At 50.7% G+C, this 22345-nt stretch overlaps 1 protein-coding gene and 2 long non-coding RNA genes across 33 annotated transcripts in view; 1 reads left to right on the forward strand and 2 right to left on the reverse strand.

Annotated features, from left to right (window-relative positions):
* Positions 1-204: 204 nt before the first annotated feature.
* Tbx3 (T-box transcription factor 3) lies at positions 205-12328 on the reverse strand. 2 transcript variants are annotated; one of them, XM_005329639.5, is made up of 8 exons: positions 11940-12328; positions 10080-10347; positions 9099-9158; positions 8711-8857; positions 6754-6830; positions 5480-5637; positions 3380-4053; positions 205-1671 (listed from the first exon to the last, which is right to left on the reverse strand). In XM_005329639.5, the coding sequence occupies exons 1-8, from the start codon at positions 12326-12328 to the stop codon at positions 1210-1212; spliced, it is 2235 nt and encodes a 744-aa protein (XP_005329696.2). In that variant the 3' UTR covers positions 205-1209. The 2 variants fall into 2 exon arrangements, with proteins under 2 accessions (XP_005329696.2, XP_005329697.2); XM_005329640.5 differs by lacking the exon at positions 9099-9158.
* Positions 12329-12973: 645 nt separating this feature from the next.
* Positions 12974-22345, forward strand: part of LOC120891715 (uncharacterized) — a 95389-nt gene continuing 86017 nt past the window's right edge. For 21 of the 30 annotated variants that reach the window (XR_013434713.1, XR_013434719.1, XR_013434717.1 and 18 more), the window contains exon 1: positions 13643-14045. This is a non-coding gene — a long non-coding RNA (uncharacterized LOC120891715). The other 9 variants (XR_013434728.1, XR_013434721.1, XR_013434723.1 and 6 more) reach the window with 9 other exon arrangements.
* On the reverse strand, positions 19101-21613 carry LOC144375210 (uncharacterized). The gene is made up of 2 exons (XR_013434738.1): positions 21130-21613; positions 19101-19534 (listed from the first exon to the last, which is right to left on the reverse strand). It is a non-coding gene; the product is annotated as an uncharacterized LOC144375210 (long non-coding RNA).

The raw sequence follows: 22345 nt of genomic DNA on the forward strand, positions 1-22345 counted from the left end.
TCCCCCACACACACAACCCCAACTCTTGACATTAAAAAAGAAAAATAAATTTTGCAGACAACTCTTTTGAAAGTGTGTAGATGTCGGTGCAGAAAGTCTGTTTTCTAGTGTGAACAGCAATTCTGTGACCTAGAAATAAAATCGACTAAAAGAAAAACAAGAACAAAAACCTGACAATTGCAATCATATTTACACAGAGCTATGTACAATGTCAATAAATTAAAGTTTAATTTTCCAAGCATTTTCATATTCCACCTATTTACATGAGTTATCAAATAATTACATAAATACTTTGTCTAATAGTCTCGCTTCTTCTTTATTTTTTTTTAAAACCTTGTTATTGCATATACAGGAAAGAACAAACTGACGAAGAGGGATGTCAATCCAGCTACAGAGCTCAGATAAAATAAATTCAGTTTTTATTTCTCCCACCCTTCTCTGTGTCCCCCCCACCCCCCACTTCCTTGGGGTTGCAGACTTGAGAGCACAGGTTGAGAGGGGATGGGGTTGTGTTTTCTCTAAAAGCAAGCGTTCAAAATAAAAACCACAAATATACTACTGTGGAACATGCAAGAAGAGACCTATAGCGGCTCTTAAAACATCACAAGAATATTAAAAAGACACAGATTTCCTTAATATAGACTAAACAAGAATGGCAGGGACCTCCCTCCCCAAACAAGGCTGCTCAGTAATTTATTGAGAACCAATATGCAAGTCACTATGAAGTTTTTCACTCTTCACAAACAATCATGTTTAATGTATGCATTTACCCCCGATTTTTAAAAATTTTATTTGTTTCCACTTGACAGGGTGAAAGGAAAAAAAATAGATCATATAAATCCACATTGAGGGAAATGCCTTTCAACACCTCTCCCCCCTGGAGGGCTCAGCTACCTCTTCCTGGGGCCACAGCTTCCAGACCAGCCTGGATAGCAGTCTCAGGACACAGATGCGATGCTTCCACCGGGTGGCTCGATGCAACAGTGGTTTCTGAGCCCCCCGAATCTGAGCCAGATCCGAGATCTATAAACCATGCCAAGACGACAGGGTCTGTCTCTCGGACATGCTCTCAAGGGAGTCCGGTGCCCCTTCCCAGACACCACTGCAAAAGGAAGGGGGTAACCCCACGGCCTGTGGTTTAGTTTACATCCAACAAAGTGCGCTGCAGATTTGACTGAACTGGAATGAAGAGACTTTTCTGGAGGGGGTCTAGGGGGACGCGCTGCGGGACCTGTCAGGCTTGGCTTCCAAGCCACTAACCAATCGCTGGATACTCTGAAGTTCGCTGGTGGCCGCCTCCTTCTCGGAGCAGAGTTTGGGCGACAAGGACACAGAGCTGGAAGAGAGCGTGGAGGAACGGCTGTTCAGTTCCGAGCCTGAGTCCACGGCCACCGAGGCGGGGCTGGAGGCCAGGGCAGCGGCCTTGCCGTCCAGGGGCCCCGCGGCCGGCGCCATGGAAGGCAGCGCGGTGGCCAGCAGGCTGCTGCTGTCGGGGACCGGCACCGGAATGGAGTAGGGGCTGTAGCGCAGCCGCGGGCGCATGCTGTTCAGGCTGAGGAACGGGTGGCGGTGCACGGAGCTGGAGGCCGCAGCCGAGGAGGCGGCAGCTGCTGCGGCCATGTACGTGTAGGGGTAAGGGAAGAGGCTTCCGAAAGGCGACATGGCCAGGCCCTGGGGAAGGAAGAGAAACCACACTGAGATCAGGGACTGTGGGGCGGGGAGGAGCCAGTCTCCTCCAAATCCTCCCCACCAACCGGGCAAAGCCTTTCCTTTGGGGGCACTGGAATGATATGACATGTCTAGATTCCAGTCTTAGCTATGTCCCCCTAGGCAGAGGAACGGAACCACTGTGTCTCAGCCTCCTGATATGAACAATCAGGGAACAGCAAAGCATCATATACTGATTGAGGACTGGTGTTTGGAAATAAGGTAATGGCCACAACTGTCACACATACTACCTGGCCCATAGCACCTAGTGCCCCCCCACACACACACACACAAAACTTGCTGCACCTGTTAAGTGGGCTATGGATTCAGTTGAACCCACAGAGATGGATGAAGGAAAACCAGGGGACATGTTATGAGACTTTTTTTGGGGGTGGGGAGGCATTCTTATCCTCTCCAATTTTCAATTCCAATTGCAAATTTCCCAGATGAGACCCCCAAATAAGTATGGAATATGTGAAGCAAAGCAAACTGAGTGGGGTGGCATTTGGCTATCCAAGACAAAGAAATCACCTGGCCTAATTGTTGAGTGTCACAGGTGGGAAACTGAGGCAAGCTTCAGGGGCCCAGGGATTTATTCAGCTAATAAGTGGCAGAAAGAGACTTTAAAATGTAGGGAGCCTGGGTCTGCCCCATGCCTAGAGTGTTCGAATGCCCAGGCTGGTGCACATGCACCTATTACTGCCGCCTGTGACCCAGTCTCCAGGAGAATCCTTCAGGGGACAGGGGAGGAACTGAGAGAGGCCACAAGCCAGCCCTTTTTCTGGGCCCCCTCCTCCCCAAGAGGGGAGGCCAGTCCTGCCTTGTGGCTTTGGCAAGGGACACAAAGTGCTCAGACCAAACAAGGGCTTGCAGAAAATCCCAGAGAACCTTTTCAGCAGGTTCAGAGCATTCTGATCGGCCTGAGCCTGCTCCCCAGCACAGCTGTCTGACCATACAGAGGCCTGCCACAGCCCCTGCCCGTCCCTCTCCTCCGACATTTCCCAAGTGTGCTCAAACTGTTAACCCTATGGGGGACAGGCTGGCCTACTTGGGGCGGGGGTAGGGAGCAGAGACTGAATGAATCCTCAACCCAGAAGTCACTCCCCACCCCCCAGGCCTCAGTCACCCTCTGGTCCCTAGAGTCCTGGGGAACGGTTGGCTCTCTGACACTAGAGATTTTAGCTCCAAAGCTAAAATCCAAAAACCCTGAAAAAGGCCCTAGAGTCAGATAGCCTGGGACAGAGTCTCAACTCCACCAAGTACTAGCTGTGTGACCTCAGACAAGTTACTCAACATCTGCAGGCCTCTTGCTCTCCAACTGAGAAGTGGAGGTGTCAAAAGTCCCACTGAAGGTTTAGATCAAATGAGTCAGAAGAGATGAAGGGCCTAGGAGACAGCCTGCTGCTCAGTGAGCACTAGGTCCCGCTGTTATCTCTAGCACTATCTACTCTGCAGGAAACAGCCCTGGGGAAGCCTTTTTTGGAGGGGGGGGTTGAAGTCATGATGACTCAGTGAGTTAAGTCTTGCACCTAGTAATGGGTCGATTAAAAATAATAGTTTGTAATGACTGTTATTATACATTATTATTCTAAGGCAAGGGGGCTGCTGCAAGGGTCTGGAATCAAAAAGTGGGAAAACCGCAGCTGCTGAGGCAGGAACAGGGGACGCCTACCTGAGAGGCCAGGACGTGCTGCTGGAGGTGGAAGGGCAGGGTGGCCGCAGATGCCCCAGAGAGTCCCTGCGCAGCGGCGGCAGAGGCCATGGCCGAGGATTCCAGGCCCGAGACGCCAGTAGAGGCCCCGGACACGGTGGCCAGCAGGGGCCCCATGCCCGCGGCCATGCTGGAGAAGGCGCCCCCCATGGCGAACTGGCCGGGATGCAGGAACAGTGGGTGCCCGTTGAAGAACTGCTGGCTGGCCAGGCCCGGCGCGAAGCCCAGGCCGGGCAGGGGGCCCTGGGCCAGGTGCGCGGCCGCGTCCGTCTGCACGGTGAGCGGCGCGAACGCCTCCTTGCCTGGCAGCGCGCGCGCCTCTTCGACCTTGGCCGTGGCCGCGCCCTCTCGGCCCGGGCTCCGGCGCTCGTCAGCGCCCAGACCGCGGGTGCTGGAGGAAATGGTGGCCGGACTGTGGCGCGAGTCCGGCGACGCCTTGTCCAGCCGCCCGCTGTCCCGGGGACGGCCGCCGGGCTCCGCCGCAAAGAGGTGAGCCTTGATGGCCGGGCTGCCCTTGTCGCGACACGGCTCCTCCGACGTGGTGGTGGTGATCTTGGCCGAGTCGCAGGCCTCGGGGCCGTGCTCTTCTTTGCTCTCGGCCTCCGCGTCGCTCTCAGCCTCGCTGGGACACAGATCTAGCCCAGAAAGAAAGAGGGGGAGACAAAAAGCGAAGCGGAAGGGCGTTAGCTTCGAAGTGCACCAGCGGGAGTCCAGTTCCCAATCTGAATCCCAATTGGCTGTGGAAGCCGGGCAGACCCCTTAGCCTCTGGCACCTCAGTCTTCTCATCTGCAAAACGGGGAGGGAGGATACCTAACACCTTAGCTTTTACATTCAATAAGCTAACAAGGAATTTAAAGTGTTTGGAAGGAGTTTAAACCACTTCCTGGAGATATTCCCCAAACCAGTAGCTCTTCTTATTCTAATAAATTGTCCTCCCCCCCTCCCCTCTCCCCCCACCAGAACCTAAACTAGCTTTCTCCATTCGATTGCAAATTAACTTTTTTAAAATAAAAACTAAGTTACTTTAAAAGCCACTGCTGAAGCACATTCCAATTATCACCAGTCTTTGTTGGGGGAGTGAGATGCAGAGCAGCACCTTCCACAAATTTGTGGATTACTTTGGAAGGATTTGTTTGGAAAGAATCCTGACATCTGAATTGGTAATGGCAGAAGCAAACACCCCTCCCCCAGCACACACTTAATGGAGCCTTCACGGTTTGCCCTGGTGCCTGCCACTAAATGGGTGATCGGCAGCCCCCCCCACCCCACTGCCCCAGGACAATCAGAGACTCCTTCCTTTTTCTTTCTCCACACCCTCTGTGGGTGTCCTACAAAAAAAAAAAAAAAAAGGAGGGGGATCCTATTTTATGTTTAAAGCTTAAATGGATTGAAGACATTAAGGATTTCACTTAGAAACAGGTTTCCTCCAGTTGAGAGGCTCTGTGTGTCTTTTCAAATAAATAGTGCTTGCTCTTTAAACACAGGAAACCAATTGGGGATTGGAACCATCTCATCCACCCCCAACCTCAGCGGCTGCAAGTCTCCAGGGCTCCACCCCCCCACCCCAGGTGAACTGTTGTTCTCCAGCTGAGTGTCTCTTAGCCACCTCCTGAGTTCCAGGGGCAGAGAATGCCTTCCCTCCTGCCAACCCAACACATTTTAAGGTAGAATTCAGGCCAAGGGTATGTCAGTAGTTGAAGACTGTCATGGTGGGAGGTTTGGGGGTCGGGGATTGGGAGGGTAGACCGAGAGGGAGAAAGTGCTTCAGGCACCCTTTCAACGGGGCCCCTGCCAAGAAGTAATATACAAACACACCACCCCACCTGAGCCAAATAAGGCTGTAGGAGAAGAGGCTCTGAGCTTTCCCTCTATGACCTCAGGGAGAGGGGACTCACCTGATACCCCCTTTTTGAACTTTGGCTCCTGTTTCCAGATGTCTGGAAGGGTCTGCAGCTTGCACTAGGTGAGTCTCCAGGTCTAGGCCTCCAGGCGTCCCCACCCCCAACACCTCCAGGCCCAATGACCAGGAGTCCAGGTCCTGCAGAGGTGGCCAGGCTTACCTTTGAGGTTCGATGTCCCTACAGTGGACACTGCTGGTGAGGAAGCCTGAGTGAAACAGGTGAAGGCCGCCTGTTCGCTAGAGGACTCATCCGAAGTTCCTGTCTCCTTCTTGTGTCTTTCATCAAACACCCGCATGGACTGCAGGGTGAGCTGCTTTCTGTGGCAGAAGCCCACACCCAGCGTTACAGAGCACAACACACACTTCCCCTGTTTCCCTCACTCCTGCCAAAGTGGCATATGCACACCTCACTGTCTGCCACACCCCCCCACACACACAACAGATTTCCTTCTCTAAAATCTGATGGCCCCAGGGCAGCCACGCAGCCCCAGCCCACTCTGACCCTTTAAGTGAGATACAGAGTGTGGCATAGGGTGGGGGGGGGCTTCAGGTGCAGATATTCGAGATCAGGGTTTCACTGGGAAAGGACATTTGCTTGAACGAGGAAACCTTGTTTAAAACCAGGAGGACAGAGGGCAGGAGGTGGCCAGGGACAGCCGAATGCCAGAGGGAGACAAGCGGGTGTCCAACCCTGAGAACACAATGCTGTCTGTCCCCAGCCTACCCAACTCCTGGATGGTTGCTAAGGTCGGGAGGAAGTGGTTATTTCATGGTGCACTCTACAGTAATTGGTTCACCAACACATTAATTGGAGTTAAAATTCATTTAGATGTTAGCAAAAAAATAAATAAATAAATAAAAATTCAATGCTCACTCTCCAGGGGCAGGATGGAAATTTGAGGCATTTTTCTGGATTTTAGAAAAAAATCTTTGAAAACGGGTTGGGGGAGGGAGAGCTGTTCTCATATATTCTCTGTCTGCTTAATGCAAAATGATACATGTCCCTATTAAAGGGTGGGGGGAACTAGATTTCTCAAGGGGCCTAGCTCTGTCTGATGGTATTTGGAAGGCAAGATTGCAAAAAAATTCCAAAGCATTTTGTGAATGGCCTGGTCCTTGTCTGGGATCTGCCCAAGACGAATTTAAATTAATTACAATTAATAGGCATCCCTATGTAATCTGTCATGCTCAATGCTTTTTTTCCAGAGACAACTATGGTATAGAATCATCTGTTTCTTTAAAGGCTACAAGTCATATGTAGAAAAGTTGCAATGTACATTCACAAAGTGTAGTGAGGGGGGAAGTCAATTAGCTTCTACCCACTCTTCTTAGAATAAATTCCTGAATCCCACTTCTAACATTTGAAAGTTTAGTTCTAGAAAAGTAATTTTTTCCCCTAAATTATCCGAGAAATGAATAATTGTCTCAACCCACCTTTTTTCTCTTCTGCCATTTCCAGTGTCCCGAAAACCTTTCGCAAATGGGTTGTTGTCTATTTTTAACTGAGTTATCTAGAGGAGGAGACACAAGCAAGACAGAGGCATGAGCTTCACTTTCTAGAATGTTCTGAGATGTTTCCCCCAGGTCAACAGCCTCCTAGAAGTCTGGGTGCCAAAAGAGGTCACATGGATGTGCCAGGTTAAAGAGGAGCCTGTTCTATAGGAGGCAGTTGACAGCTTGGGGTTAGAAATGCAGAAGTTTCTTGAAGTTGTCAAGAGGGACAACCTGTTGATCTTAAAATTGTGTCTTCATTTTGAATTTCTAAACAATGCGATTAATCATAATATATGTTAAGGCACACTCCTCTCTGCCTTTATACACAATCTCTCTCTCTCTCTCTCTCTCTCTCTCTCTCTCTCACACACACACACACACACACACACACACACACACACACACACGCACGCCAACCTTTTCCATGAATCTAATAAAATGATTTATGGGATTTCACTACCCTTGGGCTAAAGTTTGATTTTTTTTTTCCTCCTAGGGTGGGGGGTGATTTGAGGAATGACACTACTGACAATCACAGATTCTAAAAAGACTGAAAGATCTCTGGAAACATTTGTTTTCCTTTATATTCTTTGCCACCACAATGAGGTGGAGGAGACCCAGTGGCCTCTTTGTCTGATCAAAAATGCTCTATTTTATTATTACATGAACAACTTTTGTTTCATAGGATTCTGGGTCTAGAGGGGACCTGCCCTTTGCACGCTGAGGAAAATGCCATAGTTTGTCATCTTTCAAATCCCTTCCCTTTGGGGGGTGGGGGGGTGTCACATATACCAAGTTACCAGAGGTGGGAAAAGAGCCCTGGGTTGGCTTCTGGGTCTTGATGTCCCTGCCGATGCCTGACTTCAGGTTTTGCATTTGACAGGGGGAGAAGGTGATGATGTCCTCTTAGTCTCCAGCCTACGGAAATCTACCTGGAACACCTTGATCATCCCACAGGGACCCATGACAGTCAGAGTGAGTTCTAAATGCAGGATGGATGCTGACAGGTGAGCAGAGGGCTCAGCCGCTGAAGAGCAGGAGTCCCCAGCCCTTGCTCTCACCCCCATTCCTGCCTTCAAGTAGCCACGGTTGGCATTGGTCAAGCACTGCTTTCTCTCTGGACCTCTGTGCCCTTGACCTTCAGGCCATCAGAACAGTGCATTTCAGGTGTACTGTTGAGGGCCCTTCCAACACCCAACATCAGGTCCAAGGGAGAAAAAAAACTTTCAAACAAAGTGGTGACTTTGGCTACCTCAAGTAGAAAGCCACAGACAACTCCATTCACAGGACCCTGTGATCAGGATAGGTTCTTCCACACACACTCGCGCGCGCACACACACACACGCATGCTTGCGCACACACACACCATAAAAAAACACAGCAGCATAAAAGGTAATAAAAACCAGACCAGCTTCTCGGGATTTCTGGCTAGAGGAGAAAAGCTGGTCTCCACTAGAATTCTCCTCCCTGAATCCCAAAAGACTTTTTGCCTGAAATTTTTAGCTTCCTCTCCCCCCCCCCAACCTTATTTCTGGATCCTTCTTCCTAAAAGGGGAAGAGGACGAACATTGAAACCAACACAAAACAGCCCCAGGGCTCAGGGTTTAGAGTGTATCAGGGACCGTGGGTACAGGAGCTTCTTGCTGGCAAAAATCAAGGAGGCTTTTCTTGCTCAGCTTTGGGTCCCTAGTTGGTGGAGGCAGGTTTTGTTTCTTCCTCCTGGAAGGAAGGTGCTAGAGCCTCTTCCCACAACGGCTCCAGCCGAAGGTCAAATCACAGAAGAAAATCCGAGGCTCACATCCCAATTCCCTTTAAATGTTCCCACCCTGAACCAAAGCAGTTTTTTAAAGGGGAGGGGAAATATCACCATTAAAATAAGAAAAGCCCTTTCAGTTACCTTATCATTCTGGTATGCGGTCACAGCGATGAATTCAGTTTCGGGGAACAAGTACGTCCGAAATGTACTATAAGGGAGTTTCAAGATGTCATTGGCTCTTACAATGTGGAACCGGGGCTGGTATTTGTGCATGGAGTTCAATATAGTCTGCAGTGGCAGGGAAGAGGAGAGACACAATTTTTTTTTTTAAGGATTAGCAGGACAAATGGGATCTTAAGACATCTTCCCCCAGGGGCAGGGTCCCACACTTGGATGGGAGTACCTCTTGGGTACAGTTCACTCCACAGATGTAATCTTCTGGAGAATCCAAATTGCTCCTCAATTTCCAATAGGGACCCCCCCCACCCTCGCCATCTAAGGTTCATTTATGCCTTGAACCCTAGCCTACCTGCGTCCCAAAACTATAATTCCCCTGCCACGTTGCGTGATCACTTGGGAAGGCCAAAGTCTTAAAAGATAGAGAAAAACATGCATTTTAATTTAGAAAATGATTCAGTACTTTAAGCGCCCACTAATTGACGAGCCCGGTCCACTTAAAGCCCTGAAAGGCTGAACTCAGAGAGGAATATTTATGCCCTAATCAAATCAAGGGCTTTAAATGCAATTCCTGCCCTCGGAAGATATTTCCGCGCCCTTCACGTCTTCCTGGGCCTAATCTTTCTCCTTATTCCTCGCTTATCACTTTGTTTATTTTATTGAAATGTTGGGGAGGGGTGGAGGAAGGGGCAAAAGGTGCCTGGCCTGACTTTTACAAGCAATCCCAGTCTTCTGAAAGTTTCTAAGCACGGTTCTCACTGAATCCACATCCACATCTAGGCACTATTTTCACACCGAGAAAGACCTCACCCTCATTTCTTGTAAACCTGACTGTCACCTTGGCTCAATTCTTTTAGAGAAAGAAAACCACATTATCGCAACCATATTCACACCCTTGAACCAACACAATCAAACCCGGGAGACTTAAACTCTCCCAAGAAAGAGGACGGCTGGATTCCAAAGAGAAGAAGTTGCATGTTTGCAAACAGAACAAATCCTGAATGCAATGGATTTCCACTCTCAATTGTGGGGTTGAAGCTTCCCTGTCAGGAGGGCGAGAATCTACCAAGGACCTGGGCTGGCTTACAGAATATGAACGAGGGTGCTTTCTCGCTCCCATTTTCTTTAGAAGACCAAGGCCTTCATTATCCGGAGAGAAGCACCCCGATCCTCCCCCAGCTCTGCGGAAAACCGCACAAATTGGCCAGGCTTTACCTACAGCGATCAAGGGAGAACTCTGACCCGAAACGCAGGAGTTGAGAAGGAACTCGAAAGAACTACCTCTGAGAGAGGGGTAGAAAGCACATCTGCAGGAAGCAGCAAAGGAACTTACAAATCCGTGTTTGTCCGAAATGTTGTTGGTGAGTTTCAGTTTGTGGAAAGTGACAACTTTAGACATCCACTGTTCCCCGGTAGCCGGGCTGTCGGGGTGAATGTACATTCTCTTTGGCATCTCAGGGTCGGCCTTACCCGCCACCATCCACCGAGAATTGTGAAATTTATATCGACAGTCATCAGCAGCTATAATGTCCATCAGTAAAATATATTTGGCCTTTTTATCTAGCCCAGAACATCTCACTTTAAATGGAGGAAACATTCGCCTACAATAGGAAAAGAATGAAAGAGAAAGAAAAAAAAAGAAAGAAAAAGAAAAAAGATAAATTGCTCAGAATCTTGAGGTTGGCTTCCTGTTTATTCTTTTAAAATGTTTTATTGTGACAGAGGAGCTTATATTTTTCAGACTAGAGCAACATGGTACAAAATTATTCTCTTCCACATGGAAGTATGAAACATGCCCGATTTTCTATATTTAAATATCTCAAGATTCAAAACAAATGAAGGATGGCACTGCATTTCTCTACAGAGACTAACAATCTCTTTTTTTTTTTCCTATGTGCCTGTACAGATTGCCCTCTGTACAGAGAAATTCTTGCCCCTATCTTTTTTTTTTTTCCTTTGTGCATTTAGTTCTAAACAGCTCAGGGTAGGATTCCAGTGAAGTGCTACTCATGGCTAGAATTTTCCACCACCCATTGATGAGAAAATGCTAAACTTATCAAGGAAATAAAGGTCAAGTTGCCTGGGTCCCTTCGGTGCAAGAGCAATCCCGCTGCTGGCGAAAGTGCAGACGGGCTTCAGTTAAGTTCTCCAAATAAATTTTGCAGATTAGGGTGAACTCCCCCACGCCTGCTGCCAGCCCCAAACTCCAATGTTGTGCCACCAAATTGCTGTTTAATTTCACACAAGTGTTGGCATTCTGTACTTCTGACTTAAAAGGAAGCACTCTGCTGGGAACACTGACTAAATGTCTTGTGGGTTTAAGGAAGAGTGTATGCCAAACTTTGGCCTCATGTAGCTTGGAAGGAGACAGAAAGCTACAGACCTCAAGAGGGGGACTTTATTTTTATCCTGATAGAGTCCAACACTGTAGTTAAAAAAAAAAAAACTGAATGATTGTAAATGATAATCCTGGGGTCCTCTTTTCCAAACATGTTTCGTTCAGGCGAGGACCACTAAACATTATATAAAATATGGCTTATAATAATTCACATATACAAAAGCAATGTGCATGTCCTCATGGACTCCTTAGGTCTACAAACATAATCTTAATTATCCAAAATTGCCTGCTGAACTTTTCCTCGGGTTACAGACATGTGAAGTGGTATGGGCAAACAAACCCATTTGCCCTTCCATTTCTTTCTGACCCTGGCAGGCTCAGGCCCCCTTCAGACCCGGCTAGGTGGAGGGGCAGAAGACCAGGGGGACAGTGTCAGCCTCCCCCTACCATTCAAAAGAAAGGAGCTTTAAGTTTTTCTCCTGAGAACAAAATAAAACTGATCAAAACACATCAGTAATGAAAGAGGGGGCTACAAAAAAAGACTTGGAGAGTAAATTTCCTGCAATGGGGTGGTTTTCTTGCTTCCTAAAGGGATGTCTGTACTCCCCTGGAATATTTGGTCTATTCTGTAGAGACCTGAGATCTGTATTCCACCTATGCAGACGCCCAGGTACACTGAAAACTGCTGTCACCCGGAGCAGGGCTGTGGAAATCTCTGCACACATTTTTAGGAGAACTAATTTTTCGTCCCAGCCGTAACAACTGGCAAAGAGACTTTTGGGAGAGGAGAGAGATAAAGGGAGGGGGGGAGACCTCGGAGAGCTTGGGGGGAGAGGGTGGCCACCGCTGGCTTACCTTCCCGACTTGGTAATGACCATCTCGGTGCCCCTCTTGTGGAACTGATCCCAAAGTTCTTTAGCCTCCAGGTGCACCTTCGGATCATCCTCCACCTCTTCTTCGGGCTCAATGGTCTTCAGAGGCCTCAGATGCGCCTGGGGCCCCAGGGACGAGAAAGGGATGCCGGTTTCTGCCGCCCCCACCAATTGATCCATGATCGGCTTGGCCAGGGCTCCGGGCAGCGAGAGCGCCGCGGCGCCGTTGGGAGGCAGCGTCAGCGCGGGGAAGAAGGGCGGCTGGTGACCCAGCACCGCGCTCATGGCGAAGTCCGGCGCCCGGTGAGGTAGGAACGGATGGTAGGCCATGCTTGTCCCAGGAATGACCGGATCTCTCATGGAGAGGCTCATCCACTCCAGGCGGGGACAAGTCCGCAGCTGCTGCCTTGCTTTTTTGTTTTGTTTTTGCCTTTTTTTTTTTTTTGGTTCAACAGCAGCACATAGTTTTTTAAAAACGCAAAAAGAAAAAAAACAGGAGGAAGAAATCACAAGTAAATCACTTCAAAGAGGGGAAATTGTCTTTTGGGGAGGGGAATGTCGTTTTTAAAGAGGACAAGGCGACAAATCAGAAGACATAGTCGCTGGGTGACAGTCCTTGTGCCTTGTGATTTTAAAAAGCCGCTCCTGGAAGTCGATTTCCGAAGCCAGACGAGCGAGCAGGGTCTCCACTAGCGCCGGAGCCCGGCCGCTGAGCTCGAAATAGACACTCCAGCCCTGCGTCCCCGGAATCGCTCCCCAGCCCCCAGGTCCTTTGTTGCAAATGCGAACGGTTCTCCTAGAAGACTCTCCCCCTTTTCCTCTTCGTCCCCCGCTTCCTAGCTTCCTCTCTCTTGCTGCAGCTAGACTCGGCTTTAGCAGGGAGCAAGAGTGCGGAAAAAGTCTCTTCTTAAAAACAGAAGAAGAAGAAAACCACACACACACACACACACACACACACACACACACACAGAGACACACACACACACGCACACACACTGATTTAAGCCTCTTCTACCAGCGCTATCAAAACTTGAACAGCAAACTGGCTTCCGTTCGCCCTCCTCCTCCTTCCTCTGCTCCGAGCTCCGGAGGGTGTCTCGGTTTCAATCCGAATCTGGCCGGTCTCTCCTGCTTCTCTTCCTTGTCCTTTAAAACGTGAGCGAAATCGCTTCCTAAATCTGTGTCCAGGCGCGCAGGGCAGGGAGGATTCGGAGGGGAAAAATGGAAAGGAGGGAGATAGAGAGAGAGGAGAGAGAGGAGAGAGAGACAGAGACAGAGTAGGCGAGGAGAGGGAGGGAGTGAGGGAGGGAGCGAGGGAAAGCTAGTGAGAGCTGCTCGCCACCCTCCTCCGCCTCTAGAATTCCCCGGGCGTCTGCTCGGCGGCTCTAGAAGGTCGGGCTGCGCTGTGGGCTGCGGGGAGCCGGAGGCCTCTTGATTGGCTCTTTGACGCTTTCGGACCAATTGTGTTGCTGCATAGGCGTGGTTTTCACAGGTCGAGTGCTGGGGGATAGAGCCGAGTTATAAAAAGAAGGTGTCGGAAACTGTAACGTCGCAGCGCCGCATCGGTACTACTGCCTGTCCTGTGAATATGTCAACATGATCAGAGGGAGGGCGGGAGCCACTGGGGAGTGCGCGCACAGAGTCGCCTCTAGGTGGCTTATCGAGAGATCGCCGCAGACCCAGAGCTCGCTTGCTCTCGCTCAGCCCACGTCTGAAATGCCTCAGTCATCTAGCCCGGGATCGAGGGAGGAGGCAGGGCCTGGGAGGAAGGGGAGGGAGAGAGGGAGGGAGCAAGCCGGCTAGCCTGCCGAGCCGGGCGGAGAGCGCGCCCGGGCGCCGGGCAGGGGCGCTCGCCTCTCGCGCGCTCGCCTCGCCTCGCCTCTCCAACAGCCGCGGCTCGTTCTCTCTCCGGCTCTCCCTCTTCCTCCGACTCCCGGCGAGCGAAGCGGGCGGCTGAACCTCCTGCGAGTTGGCGTTCGGCCTCTGGGCGCGACTAAAGCCGGCGGCAGCCGAGAGGTGCGCGCCTAGACTCCAGGCTGCGGCGCTCTTCAGCCCCACGTGGAGCGGAGCTCCGCCTGGCCGCCGCTAAGTAAGGGTCCCCAAGCTCGTGCATCTTGGTCCGGGTCTCCCCTACATCTGGGCTCGCGGAAACGCGAGCGCACGGTTGCGGCAGGATCTCAGCACATGAGTGCGTGGGCCCCTTTCCACAGTGCCCCACCCCGCAGCCGTATGCGGGGACCCAAGTACTCTCAGTGCATCTGTATTCTAATACGCGCCGAAAACCACGTACACTCAAACATGTACACAGCTTGAGCCCCCGGCCCTGTCTGCGCTCACTCTAGGAGATGGTCTCTGAATTTTATAAAAATGTATTTACCAACCCTTTCAGATCTCGGCTTCCATTTAGATGCGGGCTCCTGGTATTCTGCCTGGATGTGTGTGTTGGAGGGGCGGGGAGGTGTAGAGAAGGAAAACTCGGGTCAAAGTGAGTGCAGTGATGGACTAGGGTCTGGGCCTGTCCCTTTCAAGACGCTGCCTTCACCTCGGGGACCAGCTCCTTGTGGAACTGCTGGTAAGGGGTGGACGAGCTGGTTGGGGGAGGTGCGCCAGCCTCCTATCGTCTCCAGGCATCGCACTTATCTCTTGGTGTCTCAGTTCTTTCTCCACCCCAGGACTTATCTCACCAGAAGTCGGGGGCGAATTTGTAAAACAAACCGTGAAATGCCCCCACCCCAGAGGCGAGGGGATTTGTTCCAGTTCAGGTAGGGTGGGGGCCTCATTGAGGGCAGCTGGGAGGGAGGCAGTCAGACCTTACTGATCAGGCCTGTCCCCGAAATGGTTACTGCACGGTGACTCCTGTCCTGGTCAGAAGATTCTCCCAAACTCACAGTTCTCGCTTTTGGGGTGGGGTGGGGGTGATGAGGCCGTCCCTGATTAGATGAATGGAAATCTTGACGATGCTCTTTGACTCTTGCTAAGATAAGAGCCTACTTGGTTGGAAAGGGAATGGAGAACGGGCTGGTTTCCGGGCCTAGGGATTAAGAAACCCATGCCTTCGGACGCATGTCTGCGTAGACCTGCAGAATCCTCTGCTACATTTTGCTTTGTCCACCCCCCCCCCAACACCCCAGCTGCCGGGTCCGAAGTGGCAGCTACTGGAGGATAAAAAGGCAGTGCCATGTGGGCCAACCGCCTCGAGATAGGGGAGGGACTTTTGAGGAGACAAGCTTTTACAGCCGCGCATTTTTGACGCACATGGTTAAGAGCGCTTGGCGCCAGCGCTGAGAATTCCCTGAAGTCACCAGAGAGAATAGAGTCGTTCTGCGAACTTGGTCTGGCTCACCATCTCTCCCCTTTCTCCTCCTTTTGGTCTGTTCTATCTGTGTCTCTGCCCACGGTTAAGCAGAGAGGAAAAAAAGAGAGAGAGAAAAGAAAGAAGTGCGGCCCAGAGAAGTGGCTCTTAACACCCCCTTCCGTGTCTCCAGCGCAGGATCCTGAAGGGTGCAAGAGGCCAGGCCTTCCCCCTCCTTACACCCACCGCCGAGGTCACTTCAGGGTTTCAGGATTCTCTGGAGGCAAAAAACACCCCCTCCCCCATAGTGCTCTCGGCTGGGCCTGGGGCCGCTTGCAGCGCTATCAAGAGCGGCCCCAAATCCCCGAGATCTGGTTTTGTCTGCACTCGCCGGCCAATCTCTGCCCTGTCGCGTCCAGTAGAAGGAAAATAATGCTGCAACCTCCTTGTGACTGACCTCCTCCTCACCCTCCCGGTGCCCCGAAGGCCCACAGGCCTGGCAGGGAGAGGTTGATACCAGGTCCTCAGCATTATGGCCTCCCGATTGCTTTGAAAAGAGGAGGGGAGTTGCAGATTTTACTTATAAACATCTCGACCTCCTTTCGGCTCTCTCGTGGACCTAGAGCGATTTCTGACCCTCACCCCGTGTCCCCTCCCCTACACCCGCTCCCCAGTTGCCTGTGTTTGTCTGTAGCTCTAATTTAACCCTGGGGTCACCCCAGTTCGCCGCTTCTGGTCCCTGCCCCCACCCCAGCGCGTAAGCGAGGCGGGGTGAGAGGAAAGTTTGCGGGGTTCTCTTAATCGAAAATGTCGACTTCTTGCTAATGGTCTGCAAACTTCCGCCAATTATGACTGACCTCCCAGACTCGGCCCCAGGGGGCTCGTATTAGGCTGGGAGGCCGCTGTAATTCTGGGATCAAAAGCGCGAAGGTGCGAACTCCTCTTTGTCTCTGCGTGCCCGCCGCGCCCCCCTCCTGGTGGGTGATAAACCCACTCTGGCGCCGGCCGTGCGCTGGGTGATTAATTTGCGAACAAACAAAAGCGGCCTGGTGGCCACTGCTTTCGGGTTAAATATTGGCTAGCGCGTTGCGAAGCCCTGTGCCAGGCCTGGCCTCCGGGAGGACCCACAGGCCCGCGCGTCCCCAGTCCTGGCTTCAGAATCCAGCCGCTGGCTCTGCGCGGTCTTTTTCTTTCTTCCCTTCCTGCTTTAGAACCTGGATCTTCTCTCCCTCGGCCTCATGGTTCATGAAAGGCACTTGGGAAATGTTGAAGGAGCCCTTCCCTCAACAGAGTCCAACAAGAGGGCGTCGTAAGAGCTGGAGAAGGGAGAGAGAGACCCAAAATCCAGGTCTAAAAAAGACCCACCTACGAATCTTCCTGGTATCCCCGAAATACTCCTCCATCTTTTGAAAAAAAAAATTTTTTTTTACTCAATTGTGGGCCTGGAATTTTAGAACAATAAATAAGTTTTTTAAAACTCCCTCTATAATCTGTAATGCCTGCAGCGTTTAAATGGGAAAGAGTAGTGTGTGGACATAGGCGAGGATTCAGGATGGGGGACTCGAGGTGCCTCTGCGGAGGGGGTGGGGAACGAAACCAAACCAACTGCGCCTGGATCAGGGGTGCAAGCCTCGCCGGAGAGATGCCAGGATTCCTGTGCTGTATCCCACATTTTGCCCATGGTATCTCCTGCCTCAAACTATAATGGAATCCTTTCGTGATAGTGTTTATCTGCAGTTTGCAAAAAAAAAAAAAAAAAGATGAGAGTAAGGGGCCTGGAGAGTGGGTAGGCGGGGTCGTTTACTTTGGCGAGTTTGTTGTAAGTACTCTCCGCAGCATGTGTGAGGTCTGGCCAGGAACTATGACACTCCTGCGTATTCCCTTTTCAACTTTCACCCCGGTTTGCCATGAGCTCTTTTCAATCCAAGGTGTCATCTGTTGGGCCTTTCTGTAAATAGAAGGGTATCCATGTTTCTCTTGGGGTCTGAGGCCTAATTAAGAAGTTTCCTACTAGGAGGTGGCAGAGGGTGAGGGGGCGCTTCATGTGTAAACTTTTATCAGAGAGGAACTTGCTGCATTTGATCCTCTAATGCTGTCAAGCTTTGAAACCACTGTGGCACTTCCATCCTCTTTCAGGCTCCACTCCCAAATGGGGATGTGATTTTCTTATCACGGATTTCAGCGAAAGAAACTCCCTCCAGAGTACCTGGTTTACAGTTCATGGTTCCTCCTGTCTGTGGCTGCTGGCACCCCCACACAGCCGCCCTCGACCTGCATGCATTAGCACCCCTGTGCTACCCGGGCTCTGGCTCGCCCAAGGGCAGTTCAGCTTGGGGGTGGGGTTCAGGTTTCTGGGCAGAGCTGGAGGGCTTCCTTTTCATCCTGGAGTCTTGGAATCACCATCTCTCCCACCTCCTGCTCCCCAAAGTTTGCTCTGAGAACTTCCTTCCTCCCAGGAGTCTGGTGTTTGGTCCCTTTGAGAAAGCAATCAACTTGCCCACCTTTCCTCTATTCAGGATAGGCACCAGCCTCAGGGCTGGACCAGACAGGGCAGGGCATCTCACCTTTTGTTTATCTGTTGCTTTCTTCCTCTCCCCCTCCTTTTCTTTTCGAATGTAGATGTGTGATCTTCTGTAATCTTTTACTTCTCCCTGATTCTAGCTCTTGCTTGGTTTCAATTTCTCCTTTTCTGCCTCCCTCTCTCAGCCTTAATGTCTTTCCCTTTCTCTCTCTCTCTCCCCTCCCCCTCCTGACTTCTCTATTCTTTCTTTCCCTTTATTTTTCTCTGTTTTTTTTCCTTCTGTCTGTCTTGGTTCTTTTTGAATTTACTATCATCTTTCTTACTCAGTATTTCTCTTCTCTCCCTCCCTCATCTTTTCCAGTGACTTTGACAGACTGGAAATACTCTTCCTGGGGCCCAAGGAAACATCTTTCCCTCCCTTCCTTGGCTAGGAAGATACAAAGTGTCTTAAGAGATAGAAAAGTGGTTTGGTTCATCTGTCTCATTAGAAGTTTTACCTTCTCTTCTTGGCTTTTCCAGAGTCACCTTTTCCTGGAGTTGGCCCCCATCCCCATACTCTCTGCCTGTCTGAGAGCTCTAGCGCTCTTCCTCACCCCAACCCCTTTCTGGGGCCAGAGCCCAGGGTGAGGGGCTGCATTCCAAGCTCCTGCCTTGCTCCAGCAGCACGGAGCTTTCCTGTAACACATATTTCTCTGTCCTCTGACATCCTTCTAAATTATTGATCAGGGCGATTCAGTGCAAGAGTCTGAAGTGTGTGTGTGTGTGTGTGTGTGTGTGTGTGTGTGAGAGAGAGAGAGAGAGAGAGAAGGGGGGGGGGATTGTCAAAGTTGTCTAGCTTGGGGAAGCAGTATTTTTAGTACAGAGACTCACTTTGGCGCCAGTTGGTTTATGCTGTTTCTAGAGCATCGTTCATTATACACTTAATCCGTGCTCCCCTACTTCCTTTATATGTATGTCTATTTTCGATAGAGGTGAAATGAAAAGATTATGCTCTCCATATTAATCTCATTAGCACCTACCTTTCATCAAAGTCCCTCATCCTTCCAAATGGCAAATTTGTACACAATGATTTAGATAAGTTAGAAGGGAAATGGAGAAGGTAAGGGAGTGTCTAGGAAGGACACTTTTATACATCTGGGAAGGGTTTTTCCTCTTTTTTCTCTCTCTCTCTCAGGAAAGTAACTAATTGTGGTTTCCTAATGTCAAGCCAATCTACATCTTCAATGTTGTCTCCGGGTGTGTGTTTTACCCAATTTCATAAAACTGAAAGAAGATGAAAAATATAGTGTAATGGACATTACTTAGTCGAACAGAAATGAATTCACAAGGAAGAGGCTGGAAATTTTCCTTTTTAATTTTTAATTTTTCTGATTCAGAATCAGCAAGATGCTGGCTAGAGCTAATTTTTGCCCCAGGTCTTTTGACCACCCCATAGCTTTCTTTCTTCAACATCATCTTCCTAGATTTTTAGCTAAGACAGGTAAGGATATAAATGGCCCAGCAGAGATTGGTGCCAGGATTTTGTCTGGTGGGTTTTGGGGGCTGGGGGACAAAATATTTTGAGAGAGAGGCAGAAGGAGAAGGAGAAATGACCACACTCTCCCAGCCTTACAGAGGGAGGGTGACATCCAGGCAGGGGAACATACTTCTGCAGCTCGCCGTTGTTAGATTCTTTCCATTGTGATTGGTGTTATGAGGTGCCAGGGTTGTGGGGGCATTGAGGTCTCACTCCCACGAGTAGATGGGGCAGAGGGGACAGGGAGGTCTGTAAGAGAGAGGGCATGGCAAATTCAATGACCACTACTGTCAGGAAGGTTGACAGGTCAAAGAAAGATTGTCTCTTCCAAATCTGCTGAACTAACTGTCCCCTTCTAGCCTTGGACACGTTTTCTCAATTTGAGCACAATATCCATTACTATTTCCCGTACTGGGTTTCAATTAAAGACGGTGAGAGCCAAAGGTTTGCTGGTGTGTGGGGATTCATCTGTCTCCAAGCAGGACCTATAAGTTTTACTTGTGTTTTTCCTCTCAGTGGTCCTTTCTGTTTCCTTCTGGTAGCTTCACCTCTGCTCTTGCCTAACCCACCTGTGCACCCACAGGTACTATGTGCGGCCAGGTTAAAGGACAGAGGAAAGGTGATCACATGGTCAGTCAGTGAGCTGTCATGCCCAGTGAAGCTCTTAGAGATAGATGTAGCTGACCTTGAGGGTGCCACAGCTTCAGAGAGAGATTTACCTTTTTTGAGTGGCACAGGAATTTGAGAGGTGCTTAGATGAAGAGTTCCAGGTTTCCCTGTCTCATTAAACACTGATAAAAATCCTTCCTGCCATGCACACCCTATTAAAAAAATCTAATCTTTTATGCAGTTATCTTTTTGCATTCCTAGGACCCAGGATGGTGGTCCTGCTTCTGTGGTGTGTGTGTGGCAGATGGGGTGGGAAGGGGAAATCTGCTGCTGAGACCAGGATATGGGTCTTAGAGTCAGGATCTGGAGTCCAGGCCAGGACTGCCACCAATCAGCTGTCTATAGTCAGAACTCTCTGGCCATACCAGCTTCTCATAAACTCCAAACTAAGCATTAGCTCTTCCACCTCCTCACCCTCCTCTGATCACAGACCCATCCTCCCAGGCAACCAAGCAAAGGTGTAGCTGCACCTTTGTGCCAGTGTTAGTTACTTAACCACACGGAAAACTTCCTCCCTGTGTTACCAAAAGGAACAGCAGCCTCCACAATGTAGCTTTATGTCCAGTCCTGGTATATCACCCCCCCCCAGCCCAACCATCCCTCCCTCCCAATAATACATAACAAATTCTGCATATTTTAAATGTGGTAAGCCCGGTAGTACATCTAGAGAGTAATTAGTGGTCATTGGAGAGTTGCTTCTCTCTCCAAGTCCCAGGCTGAGGTGCAGGTAGTGGCCTGAGAGATCCCAGAAGCCCTTGAAGTTCTCTTCCTTGTGGTTGGATACACTGGGGCTTAAGAAGTTTCTCTTTTCTTTCTTTTTAAAAAAATGTCGATTGTCTTTTAGGGAAGGGAAAGACCAGAAGGCAGGTAGCTTAGAGAGAGAGTGTTTGGAATTGCGAGGTTGCTTCTACTGAGAATTGCTTTTGCTGGCCTTCAAATCCCCATTCATTTCATCCTCAAGTCAAAATCCTCCGGCAGGCGGAGAGGAATGGCCTCCAGGACTGGGATCCTGCCCTCCCCTTCCCCAGAAGTGGGCTTTCTCCTTTCCCCTGCGAATGGCAGAAGCTGGGCACCAGGAAGGAGTTGGAAGTAAGGGACCGCCCGGGCGCCCGGTGAGGTTCTTTCGGTGACGGTTTCCACCCCGGGAGGGGGGATCACCTACCGTGCCCCCTTACCCTGGTTGCAGATAACAGAAGGTGGACGTGCCTCGGTGCAGATCCAGGCCTTGCCGAGAGCAAGGAACCCGAAAAGACGCTCCCGGCCTCGGATTGCACTCCCGAGGCAGCACACGGAAGAGGACAGGGCCCGGATCCTGCCCCAAACGCCACACTGTCCCGCAGGGGAGAATAGGGGTCTGGGACCCGCTGACCTTCCCTGGCCCTCGGTGGCTACGAGTTCCCGACGCGCCTGGAAGCCGGCGAACCAGCAGGTAACCAGCGCTGGTTACCTGCCTGCGCTCTCCAGCTACCGGGGCGGGGCGAGACGGGCTCCCGGGGGCACGATCGCAGAAACCCAGGATTGCAGGCACTCAGTGCAAAGCCGCTCACCTACCCGGGGCGTCCCAATATATTTTTTCCAGCATGATTCCTAGAACAAATCGGGGGTGGATGGTAAAGACCTGGGGCGGGGGGAGTCGTACCCAAAATGAAAGAGAAATATGGGGAATACAAAAAAATATCTCTGACTCCCAAAGTGTTGGGACAGCGATCCATGGCAAGGAACAGCCTCGGGAGAAAAACAGGACCAATCTGACTGGGAGTGCGGAGTGCGGGGCGGAGAGCGGGTGGAGGGAGCGTTCTTCTCTCCCACCGCTGGGGTGTGTTTTTACATGTTTTCTTAGCAGCCAGTTCCATAAACAGGTCAGCCCTACGCTGCAAGCCCAGGGAGTTTCAGCCGGGCTCCAGCTTCCAGAGGAGCCCCGCTCTTTCCCACTCCTCGCCCCCCCCCCCTGCAAGCCGAGGGCGCCGTAGGGTGGGGAGGAGGGGACACCGCCTCCCACTTCTGACTTGCAGGGTTTGCTTTTGAAATGGCTCCTCTTGTCTTCAGACGGTAAAATATGAGTTCCCCACATGTCACAATCTGGTCTTCTGGTACCTCAAGCATGATTTGGGGAGGGTGGGGGTGGCTGCTCTAATTACCTCTGAGCTGGGTGGGGGTGGGGCGGGGGGATTCTCTCTTTGCAGCCCTGCCCTACTGGGGTGCCGGGACGCATGCATTATTAAACCCAGACGCTGGGTCCAGGGGTTGGGGCCATGCGGAAAAGATTTACAATTAAGCCAACTGGGGCCGAATACAGTCATCTAACGTTTGCAGGTGTAAATAATGCCTAGTTTTTTTTCCCCCCCTCGTTCCAAGCGACTTCATCTCCCACCCCCACACCGCCCTTCCCAC

The sequence above is a fragment of the Ictidomys tridecemlineatus genome, chromosome 2 (genome assembly GCF_052094955.1).
Source record: "Ictidomys tridecemlineatus isolate mIctTri1 chromosome 2, mIctTri1.hap1, whole genome shotgun sequence".
NCBI lineage: Eukaryota > Metazoa > Chordata > Mammalia > Rodentia > Sciuridae > Ictidomys > Ictidomys tridecemlineatus.